At 40.1% G+C, this 12,407-nt stretch overlaps 1 protein-coding gene across 1 annotated transcript in view; it reads left to right on the top strand.

The window, feature by feature from the left end:
• flt1 (fms related receptor tyrosine kinase 1) overlaps window positions 1–12,407 on the top strand; it is a 132,277-nt gene that overhangs the window by 63,532 nt on the left and 56,338 nt on the right. Inside the window, exons 11-12 of the mRNA XM_055636891.1 lie at window positions 2,153–2,282; window positions 10,663–10,771. Of these exons, the coding sequence (XP_055492866.1) occupies window positions 2,153–2,282; window positions 10,663–10,771 (239 nt within the window). The remainder of the gene's footprint in view (window positions 1–2,152; window positions 2,283–10,662; window positions 10,772–12,407) is intronic.

A 12,407-nucleotide genomic window follows, 5' to 3' on the forward strand; every position in this document is an offset into this window, starting at 1 on the left:
AATCATTGTAAATTGTCCCTAGTGTGTAGGATAGTGCTAATGTACGGGGATTGCAGGTCGGCTTGGACTTGGAGGGCTGAAAGGCCAGTTACCCTGCTGCATCTCTAAACTAAACATAAAGCTCGGTGACAGTGTGAACTGTGAGGAGGATGTTAAGAGAATGCAGGGTGACTTGCACAGGTTGGGAGAGTGGGCAGATGCAGATTAATGTGGATAAATGTGAGGTTATCCACTGGTAGCGAAAACAGGAAGGCAAATTATTATATAAATGGTTTCAAGTTGGGAAAAGGGGAAGTACAACGGGATCTGGGGGTCCTTGTTCATCAGTCAATGAAAGTAAGCATGCAGGTACAGCAGACAATGAAGAAAGTAAATGGCATGTTGGCCTTTATAACAAGAGGAGTTGAGTATAGGAGCAAAGAGATCCTTCTGCAGTTGTACAGGGCCCTAGTGAGACCACACCTGGAGTATTGTGTGCAGTTTTGGTCTCCAAATTTGAGGAAGGACATTCTTGCTATTGAGGGAGTGCAGCATAGGTTCACAAGGTTAATTCCAGGGATGGAGGGACTGTCTTATGCTGAGAGAATGGAGCAGCTGGGCTTGTATACTCTGGAATTTAGAAGGATGAGAGGGAATCTTATTGAAACATATAAGATTATTAATGGTTTGGACATGCTAGAGGCAGGAAACATGTTCCCGATGTTGGTAGAGTCCAGAACCAGGGGCCACAGTGTAAGAATAAGGGGTAAGCAATTTAGAACGGAGATGAGGAAACATTTTTTCACACAAAGAGTTGTGAGTCTGTGGAATTCTCTGCCTGGTGGGGGCCAGTTCTCTGGATGCTTTCAAGACAGAGCTAGATGGGGCTCTTAAATATATCCGAGTCAGGTGATATGGGGTGAAGGCAGGAACGGGGTACTGATTGTGGATGATCAGCCATGATCACATTAAATGGCGGTGCTGGCTCGAAAGGTCGAATGGCCTAACTCCTGCACCTATTGTCTATTGTCGATTGTCTATTGTCTAAATTAAACTATAAAGAATGTATACATTGCAAACTACAAGTTATTTCTTCAAACGTTGTCATGCCTATCTGCTATAATTTTTTCAACCCCGTTGCCCTAATCTACTCGATGCAATTTATCCTTTCCATCCATATTAAGACCATATTTTCAGATTTAACTGAAGCATTCTAAATGTCATTCCAAAATTGTAATGATCATGTTTCTTTATTGCTAGGTTATTAATTAACTCTGTCTGAAAACACAATGTCAATTTTAAAATAGCCTGTTCCTCACGTGGTTTCTTAGTACTGATTTAAAACCTTAATTAAATGCAATAAAAAAATTAATTCAAGGCACTATCACTGCATTTATTTTATGCCTAGACTCATTTACTGATTTATAAGCTGCCTGACCTAAATACTGCTACATGATGTATAGGCAACTCTCATCAATGTACACTATTGTTTCTTTGTTCTACCTAAGCTAATTCTACATGTTTTTCTAAACTAAGGTTCATTCACTCCACTGTCCTTTATTTTCAGAACCACCTCCTTGTCAATTCACTAATTCCTTACCCCTTCCCATTGCCCATCACAATTTGCATTGAACTCCAGTTCCCCTGGCCCTTGACTCCAACCCATCTGTTCTAAAAGTTATGACATGTTAAATTTAGTTAGCAATCTGTCTTCAAAGGTTATTAGCATCAAGCCTCCGTCATACACAAAACATGATCATTGCTAAGTTTGTCACACCTCATGGGGAAGAACGCAAGAACAGAACAGTGAGACTTGAAATATAATCAATGGAAAGTCTTAGTCAATATAGACTGTTCAGGCTGCTGATGGAGCTGCTTATATTTTTAATACAGATCCAAACTTTTACTAACTAATTTTTACTAACTCTTTTAATAACTTTAATGAATGTTGTAAAGCTTTCCAGTATTTTGATAACCTTTCAAAAACTATGTGATTGTATGAAACTTTATGTTTTGAACTTTTTTATATGTTTGGTACCATTTACGAATTAGTTTCTTAATAGTATTCCTTTTACAATCAGTAACTTTAATATTATAAGCAGTGACCTGATTTAAGGAGAGGCCATGTAAGCAGTTTATCATGAATATAATGACTCTTAAATGCTGTTTCCAGATGTGAAGCATACTCAGAGACCAAAAGCAGCATTGTTTCTCTGGCTCCACTTGGCAGCAGCACCAACGTAACTGGAAATAAGATTCACGTCATTAATGAAAGAGTAGAATTACTGGAAGGGAAAAATAAGGTATTTAAAGAATTAAATGTATTTACAGATATGTACATACTAACGAATATTGTTTCAAATACTTTGAAAATGTAACATGTTTTAACCTGAAGTGAGATTTATTTAAGAATTTTGGAGATTCTTTTCTGTGATATTCTCCTTCCATTTCTCTACCTCCTGCATACATACACCGTTCATCCTTGGCTAGGCACCTGTTACAAGACAAATTCTTAAGCCACACCACAACCAAAACTCACAAACAATCATACCTTCAGCAAGGTGAATCATTTGACCTACAGGTGTATATGTAGATAAATTTGTGGGGGTTAATAATTATTAGTGGTTAATAAATCAAATCTATTTTTAGAAAATAAATGTGTTTACTTTTTAGTTTCTGCCCATGTTCCACTGGAAATGGATTGCTAAACTTTCCATATATATTATGGACCTGGATCTAAACCCAGAACCAATAGATGCAAGTCTTAAAAGGTGATCTGCCTCATACGACAGAGACCCAGAATTGATCCTGATCTTGGCTACTGTCCGTGTAGAGTTTGAACCTTCCTTGTGACCATGTGGATTTCCTCTGGGTGCTCCAGTTTTTTCCACATCTCAAAGACATACAGCTTTGTAGGTTAATTGACGTCTGTAAATTGACCTCTAGTGTGTAGGGAGTGGATGAGAAAGTGGAACATGGAAGAAATGTGAATGAGTGATCAATGGTCAGCATATACTCGATGGGCTGAAGGACCTGTTACGGTGCTGCATCTCTAATCTAAATTAAGAGTATAGCACAAAACATGAAAGTACATTTTTCAAATGTACTAAATATTTAGTTAATTGTTGACATTCACAAAGGCATGGTGTTACTAACAATTTATAGGACAGGTGAAAACCTGTGAAGACTTGGGGTGGCACTGTGGCGCAGTGGTAGAGTTGCTGCCTGCAGCTCCAGATACCCTGGTACAATCCTAACCTCGGGTGCTGGCTGTATGGAGTTTGAACGTTCTCCTCATGACCATGTAGGTTTGTAGGTTAATTGGCTTCAGTAGAAATTGTAAATTGTCCCTAGAAGGTAGGATAGTATTAGTGTACGGGGATCGCTGGTCAGCGTGGACTCAGTGGGCCAAAGGACCTGTTTTTGTGCTGTATCTCTAAACAAAACTAAATTAAATTAAAAAGACCAACTTATCACACTATACTTTGTATTAAGATTCACAGTGTTCCACCTCACTCACCTGATTTGTCCAAGTTGCCTCCAGGGAAAGTAAAAATCTAGTTTAATCTTGAGAAAGAAAATCTGTATAATTTCTCTGACGATGCAGATAATTTTTAGTCTGTGGGAAAGTAAAAAGTTAAAGTTCCATCTCGAGGAAAAAATCTGGATAATTTCTGGGATGGTTCAAGATAATTTTGAGAACTGTGTTAACATTATTTTTTTATAAATTATCAACTCAACCATAGTGTAATTTTCACCATCAGCTGGGGATTGGATCATTTGTCGTTAGGAAGTGCAGGCCATAATCTTATTGTAGTTTAGGGAATTTTGCTGGCTCCAAATTAGCTGTTGCATGTTCTACAGTACAATACCTTTCAAAATGTTATTGCATGTAAGCTACTGCAGGAGTGAAGCCAGTGTATAAATCATAGAGCACAGAAGCAGGCCCTGCAGCCAAACTTGCCCATTCCAACCAAGATGTGCCATTATGCTAGTCCTACATCTATGCTAGACCCATATCCCTCTAAACCTATCCTATCCATGAATGGAAGTTTTTTTGGTATAATTCTCACACTATTCAGTGGATCACTGTTCAAATTGTTCAAATGGATAACTGTAGTTGAATTTGGGTTTCACACTTCCACAAGTGCTGTCGTGAAATTAGAAATGTCAAGAATGTATATGAGGAACACATACACTGCCAGAGCTTTCTCAGCAGAAGATATGTTTTCTTAGTATTATCAAACTGTTGTTTTTTTTATTATGTATATGCATAACACACAATATCTGCAATTTTCCATTCAGGATGTTGCATCTTGTCTTGTCTTGTTTGTCTGTCTGTCTGTCTGTCTGTCTGTCTGTCTGTGAGATCAAAGAACTATGCCAAAACGGTACACAATAGTGCGAACATTTTTGCAGAATCTTACTCAGCTCTTCCCCCCGCGGCCGTTAGTATCAAGTTTTTTCATATCTGATGTTATATTTCTCGTTATTGATATTTAAAGTTTAAAAAAAGCCAACCTTGAAAATAATATTTGCCTGTGAGTGGGAGACTTTTCTAGCAGCTTCCAGTGATGATGTCACAATGGCATCTCACAGTCGGCCATTCACAATTTACACAAGCTGCCGTAAAGATTTCGAAAACAGAAAATGACATCACAATGTGATCTCTGCTGCCATTACAGAAGCTATGAGAGTTCACGGAGTGGGGGATGGGAGGAGAAGAAATGTTATTTAAACATTGTCTTTAGTGGGGGAGTGCAAAAGTGGAGAGGTGAGGGAGGGAGTGACTGAGGGTAGGGAAAAGGAGAGGGAGGGAGAGGTGAACAAAGAGGAAGATGACTGAACTGTATTGCCTTCCATCACAGTGGGAAACGTTGATTAGATTAGATTAGATTAGATTAGATTAGATCCTTTATTTGTCATTCAGACCTTTTGGTCTGAACGAAATGTCGTTCCCTGCAGCCATACATATAATAATAAACAACAAAACTCACAATAAACACAAATTAACATCCACCACAGTGAGTTCACCAGGCACCACCTCACTGTGATGGAGGCAAAAGTCTTAAGGTTACTGTCTCTTCCCTCCTCATTCTCCCTCTGCGCTGACGCAATATGTTGTTACCCCACCGGGCGATGGTAAGTCAGTCCCGCGGCTCCTGAGCTCCGCGAACGGACCCGTTCCGGAAGTGGCGGCGCTGTTGAACGGCTGCTATTCATCTGTTATTACTTTTTTTGTTGTTGTTTTTTTGATTCCGCTGTGGTGGATGTTTACATTAAGCTCTATCATGCATTGTGTTCTTTTTATATTTATGGCTGTATGGTACACTGTACCAATTGGTGCATGTGACAGTAAATATGAACTTGAACTTGAGACAATAGGATCAGCAGCTTCAAGGGGAGTAAGGAGAGAGTGAGATTTATGCCTCCCCCCCCCCCGCATGTGGGAAGGATTGATCGCCGACTCAAAAGTCGAGTCCATTAATTGGTTCCGAGAAGCGCCGACTGCCCACGTGGGAAGGATTGATTGCGTTGGGGGAACGGGTTGCATTGAGGAATGGGTGAGTGGTGGAAATGGGTTGCATTGGGGAAACGGGTGAGTGGTGGAATATTGTGTTGGGGAAATGGGGCTCAACAGGTCAGGGGGGTAGGGAGGGGTGAGGGGTTATGGAAGGTGGGCGGGTGTGACTGAGAGTAGGGAGTGACTGAGTGTAGGGGAAAGGAGATGGAGGGAGAGGTGAGGGAAGGAGTGGAGGAGGGAAGGAGGTGAGGGGAGAGAAGAGGGAGGGTGACGAGGAGGGGGAGGGAGTATTTGGGATTGAGGGGAAATGAGCCGTGCCTGTGCAGTTGGGGCTTATGGGTGAGTGGTGGAATATTGCGTTGGGGGAATGGGTTGTGTTGGGGGAACGGGTGATGGGGGCGATTGGCTCCGGGGGGCACCTGTCTCCGGGGTGAGCGCCGACACTGTGTTCGGGGACCATCCCTCCCATGTGATGCCCCCCGTTGAGGAACGGGGCACAATTGGTCACACTTGGTCTAGTTCAGAAATAAATCCTCAACTGAATTATCTCCAGCAGCTAAAAGTTCAAACAATTATTACATTATGAGTACAGTGAATGGGAATTATTATTTTTTCTAAATATTAAAGGTGATCGCATTGCACCACCCTCAGAATCAAAAGAATGTCATTATTGTCCCAGAACCTCAGACGTCTTAAGACATCTCATGCCCTTTGGAATTTTTGGCTTATACCTTGTATCTTTAGACTTTACTTTAGAAATACAGCGTGGAAAAAGGCTCAGCCTACCGAGTCCGCACCGACCAGCAATCACCTTGTACATTAACACTATCCTACACAGTAAGGACAATTTACCATTCTTATCAAAGCCATTTAACCTGCAAACCTGTACATCTTTGGAGTGTGAGAAGAAACCAGAGCACCCAGAGAAAACCCACGCGGTCACAGGGAGAACGTACAAACTCTATATAAACAGCACCCATAGAGAGGATCGAACCTGGGTCTCTGGCACTGCAATGCAACAACTCTACCGCAATGCCTCTGTGCTGTCCTATCTTAACCTGAAATATATTGAACATTTAAAATCCAACATTTACTGCAGTTAAATAAATCCTGTTGAGTTCCGCAATGAAAAATAATGTTATTTTATATTCATCCATCTCTCTAATGCATAGCACATGAGAATGACATACATTAAAAACAAAACAAATGTATTGTTTTAGCAGATACTTCATTGAACCTACCATATTTATAGTAACCAAAATATACATATTTTGAGTGGTATATTTCTATGCAGAATCTACGAACAGTTTTACACTGCAGCCTGCAAACTCAGACGAAGTTGAGTGCCTGAAAACACAGAATGGTGGGTCATAGGTTATACCAGAATAGACAATATAATGGTGATAATGTAATTAATGGTCTCCTTAATATGACCCCTAACATTTCAACATGTTATATATGGAGTTGAATGATAGTGGAGGAAATGAGTACAAATATTCTCTGATTAAACAAGAACGATGACCATAATGTTGTCGCAACATTTCCGTTCCAACTACTTTATAGATGAGGAGAGCTGAAGAAAGTAATTATCACATGGCAGAGCTAATGCCATTAAATAATGACACTCAATTAAGCCAGCTCTATTAATGTTTTTCTTAGCGATAAGGTTTCCTTACCCCACACCCCAAAGGTCAATCCATTTTGTTAGAAATACTTACAGTATGGTGTATTTAAGGGATTTTAAAGTTGTGAATCACTCAATTACCAACGCTCCCAGTTTACTTGTCATTGTTAATTGTGATTGAACACTTTCAGGTTCAAGGTGCAGGTCTTGGTGTGACTCAAACCTGTCTCTAATAGCTGATAGGAATTACAACAGTTCTTTTCTGGGATGAACGGATGAGACATTAACAAATATTATCCAGCCTGCGCCTTGAAAAATGTGTCTTCTTTGGATTTACTGAGTAATCACATAATGCAGTAGTTGGCAACACCCAACGTTCTAGATAGTACCATACTTGTAAAAAAGGATGTTAAGACTTTATAAATTCATTCTTAAGATGCCCATTCCTAGTTGCGCAGTAAAGCACAGTCCATCACGCAAACCAACCTCCCTTCCACTGACTCCATCTACACTTCACGCTGCCTCGGCAAGGCTATCAGCATAATCAAGGACGAGTCTCATCCCGGTCTCTCCGTCTCCCCTCTCCATCAGGCAAGAGGTGCTGAAGTTTGAAAGTGCATACCTCCAGATTCAGGGACAGTTTCTTCTGAGCTGTTATAAGGCAACTGAACCGTCCTCTCACCAACTAGAAAATGGTCAAGACCTCCTATCTATCTCATTGGAGACCCTTGGACTATCTTTAATTGGACTTACTTGACTTTATCTTGCACTAAACGATATATCATTTATCCTGTATCTATGCACTATGGACAGCTTAATAGTAATCATGTATAGTCTTTTCACTCACTGGATAGCACACAACAAAAAGCTTTTCACTGTACCTCGGTATACATGACAATAATAGCAATAAACAAAATAAATAAACTAAAGATGGAGGGAAACAGGTTAGCTCCTAAATTGGAAATTAAATTTATCCAGTCTTTGCAAAAACCAAATCGACTAAGGGTGGCAAATTTCCTTTCCTAAATGGAATCATGTAATCTAACTTCATGATCACATTCAAATAGCCGGATTTTCTGCATATGTATCACTGCAAAATTACTCTTGTCGTCTGGATTAAGAGCTCCAAAAATTTAATCTGTTCTTAGTATTGCAGGAAATAAATGGAATATACCATTGCGGGGAGGTGAGGATGGAGAAAGCAATGTGTATTTAAACTGATTATTTCATTTCAATTTTGCCATTCTATAAATAAATGAAATCCTTGCTCAAGAAGCCTCTAAATCCAAGTCATTACATGTCAAGTCTGGTTCAGAGTAGCAGTTTTGTCATTGAATCTGAATGTTAGGGATGTAAGGCTAGCTCCAAAATCTTTGAGTACATATTCCAAAACCGTTCTTTGTTGTATCGATATGCTGTGCTGTTAAAGTACCATGAGTTTTTAAACCAAAATCCCAAATACCCTTTTAGATTGACCAACAAAATTATTTGTATTATTTGGCTCGCACAGCTGGTAGAACCACTGCCTCACAGCACCAGAGACCCGGGTTTGATCCTAACCTTGGGTAATGTCTGTGTGGGGTTTGCACGTTCTCCCTGTGACCACGTATTTTTCCTCCACGTGCTCCGGTTTCCCACCACATCCCATAGACGTGCGTGTTTGTAGGTTAATTGGCAGCTGTAAATTGCCCATATGTGCAGGGAGTGAGATGAGAAAGTGGGATAACATAGAAGTTCGTGTGCTTAATTTAGAACTTGATGCTCAGTGTGGACTCAGTGGGCCGAAGGGCCTGTTTCCATGCCGTATCTCTAAGATTAAAGCAAAAAAATATTTTGTCAGTGTTATAGTCTGCTGTCACCCCTCCTACGACATCCACAATAGAACATGAAAGAATTTCTTTCATTGCTGCTGATGGGATCTTGCTGTGTACAAATTCACTGCCTGCAATGTGACAGGGATTATAACTCCAAAAATACATAATTGATTGTAAGGTGCTGCCGACACCCTGAGATTGTAATACACACTATATTCCTGTGAAATCTTTCAGGACATTCTTCCTTTGGACAATATAGGCAGATGCAGAGATCCAGTTTCCAGCGCTTTTTAACATTGGGACAACAGAATTGTGCAGGGATGAAGAGAACTCTACTGTGTCATTGCTAAAGTGGATGAGTTGGGGAGTGGGTGGGGAAGGATGGCTGGAGCAATTTCCAATGTTTAACAAAATGCAAAATGAAATCATAAGGATATTTTAAAATTAACAAATACTGAAATATAAAAAGAATCACACTAAACAAAAATCAGATTATAATTATTACTTTTCATTTTATAAACATTGTTTGTTGTAGTCATGAGATGGCATTGTTATGCAGTAAATTTGAATTGACATTAATGTTTCTGTGTAAATATAAGGGTGTATCAAACATGACTACATAGTGCCAGGTTGTGAGTATCATTGGATGAAACTGCGTAATATTTCCTGTGAGAAACCTGAATTAGCATTTGTTAAGTTTAGTTTAGTTTATTGCCACGTGTACCGACGTACAATGAAAAGCTAATTGTTGTGTTCTAACTAGTCAGCGGAAAAACTATACATGATTTCAATCGAGCTGTCCACAGTGTACAGATACATGATAAAGGGAATAACCTGAATAATGTTTAGTGCAAGATAAAGTCCAGTATAGTCCGATCAAAGATAGTCCGAGGGTCTCCAATGAGGTAGATAGTGGCTCAGGACTGTTCTCTGGTTGTTGTTATGATAGTTCAGTTGCCTGATAACAGCAAGATAAAACTACCTGAAGTTGTTACACACATTCATAGTGAAGACACTCTTATGCAGAATTCCCTTCTGGGGTGGAGCATTGCTAATATTTACAAATGCGACTTGGCTAAGACTAACTCTACCAAAGTCATAAGGACAGCATGGAGTGCAGCAGTAGAGTTGCTGCCCTACAGCAGTAGAGACCCAGATTCGACCCTGACTACAGGTACTGTCTGTGTGGAGTTTGCACTTTGTCTGTGACTGCATGGGTATTCTCCGGGTGCTCTGGTTTCCTCCCAAATCCCAAAGACGCGCAGATTTTGTCGGTTAATTGGCTGCTCTAAATTGCCCCTAACATGTAGGAAATGGATGAGAAAGCGGGATAACATAGAACCAGTGTGCAGGTGATCGTTTGTTAGCATGGGCTCAGTGGAATGAAGGGCCTGTTTCCACACTGCTTCTCTAAACTTTCAGCCTTTGTTTCAGCTGCGTATAACACAAACCAAATACGTCTCCATATTCGAGGCCAGGAACAGAACAATAAAGATGTTAAATGATTCCATGGGGAGAGTTTTCCTGTTATTTTACCAATATCATTATTTTAGAATAAAGTATTTTCAAATTAAAATGTAACTATTTCACAATTACATGTTGATGAGTAAGTGGGAGGGACCATTGAATATCTGTTGCTACTGCAAGAGGGAACATTCCATTTGATGAGAAAATGAATATGATATCTATTGTTTTTTTCCCCTCAATTTCTTTTCTTTTAGACTGTCAGTGTCATCGTGATAGCTGAATCTAACATTTCTGGAATTTATCGTTGCTTGGCTTCAAACAAAGTTGGAAATGATGAAAAAACTATTAATTTTTATATTTCAGGTAAGTGATTAAAGCAGCAATAAAAGCTATGAATTATTTATTTGATATGAATGCAATGTTACAATTCCAGAAACAATGACAAAGTTTGTGTAAAAAAAATGTGATAAGAGTTATTTGTTATATGCAGGGAGAAGGAAGTATTGCAAAGAAGTATTATTAAATTGGATCAAAACATGTCAGCCCCTCAGTTATTTTTCTAATATTATTTGCTGTTTCCTCCCAATTAATCCACTCCAATGCACTTGGATTGCTTGTATTTATGGAATATTTAAATACTACATAGAATAAGCAGTTTCAGCGCGCCGAGTCCACAACAACCGTAGATCGCCCGTACACCAGTTATATGTTATCCCCCTTTCTCATCCTACATATTAGGAGCAATACATAGAGGCCAGTTAACCTACAAGCCTGCATGTCTTAGGGATGTGGGAGGAAGGATAGAGTAAATGCACTGTATTTTACCAAGAGTAGGGGGATCAAGAACCAGAGAACATAGGTTTGAGGTTAGTGGGGAAAGATTTATTAGGAACCTGATGAAACATTTTTCACACAAAGGATGGTGGGTATATGGAACGAACAACCAGAGGAGGAGTTCAGACAGGTACTATAACAATATTTAAAATACATTTGGACAAGTGCATGGATAGGAAAGGTTTAGAACGACGTGGGCCAAACACAGATAGGTGGGATTCGTGTAGATGGCGCATCTTGGTCAGTGTGGGCAAGTCGTGCTGAAGGGCCTGTTTCCATTCTGTATGACTGTATGACTATGAATAAGCAGCTCTTGGGAATTTAGTCAGGATGAAATTGTGAGGGCTGAACTAAAGTTGCAAATAAATGTGGTCAGAAAACTCTGTCACCACTGACGAGTGGTTGGGTCTAGGGAGGTGAAAAAGATAGGAGCAAAGTCATGGATGCATTTGTAGCAAAGATAGTTTTGGGCAATTATTTTAAGGACTATTGAATGGCGGAGTAGATGGGCTTGATGGGCCGAATGGCCCAATTCTACTATTCCTTATGACCTTATGACTATTCTACACGTACTGTTTACAATTTATAACTTACAATTATACTAAGCCAATTAGCCCACAAACCTGTTTAAGAAGGAACTGCAGATGCTGGAAAATCGAAGGTACACAAAAAAGCTGGAGAAATTCAGGGGGTGCAGCAGCATCTATGGAGCAAAGGAAATAGGCAACGTTTCGGGCTGAAACCCTTCGCCCACAAACCTGTATGTCTTCAGAATGTGGGAGGAAACCGGAGATCCCAGAGAAAACCCACGCAGGTCATGGGAAGAACGTACAAACTCCATACAGACAATCACACGTAATCAGGATCCAACCGGCGTTTCTGGCACTGTAAGGCAGCAACTCTACCGCTGCAGAGTGCTTAATCGCCTGATGGTTGTAAGCAAGAAGCTGCTCCTGAACCTGGATGTTACAGCTTTCAGGCTCTTATACCTTCTACCGATGGCAGGAGTGAAATGGGAGCGTGGCTCGGGTAATGTGGTCTTTGATGATGCTGGCTGCCTTTTTCCTGGCAGCGACTCTATTGTTGTAGATCCCGTCGACAATATTATTCCCATTTCCTGGTACCATCTACCTCTGTGGCAGCTGAATTAGACTAGAATGGCTGA

The sequence above is a fragment of the Leucoraja erinacea genome, chromosome 6 (genome assembly GCF_028641065.1).
Source record: "Leucoraja erinacea ecotype New England chromosome 6, Leri_hhj_1, whole genome shotgun sequence".
Lineage (NCBI taxonomy): Eukaryota > Metazoa > Chordata > Chondrichthyes > Rajiformes > Rajidae > Leucoraja > Leucoraja erinaceus.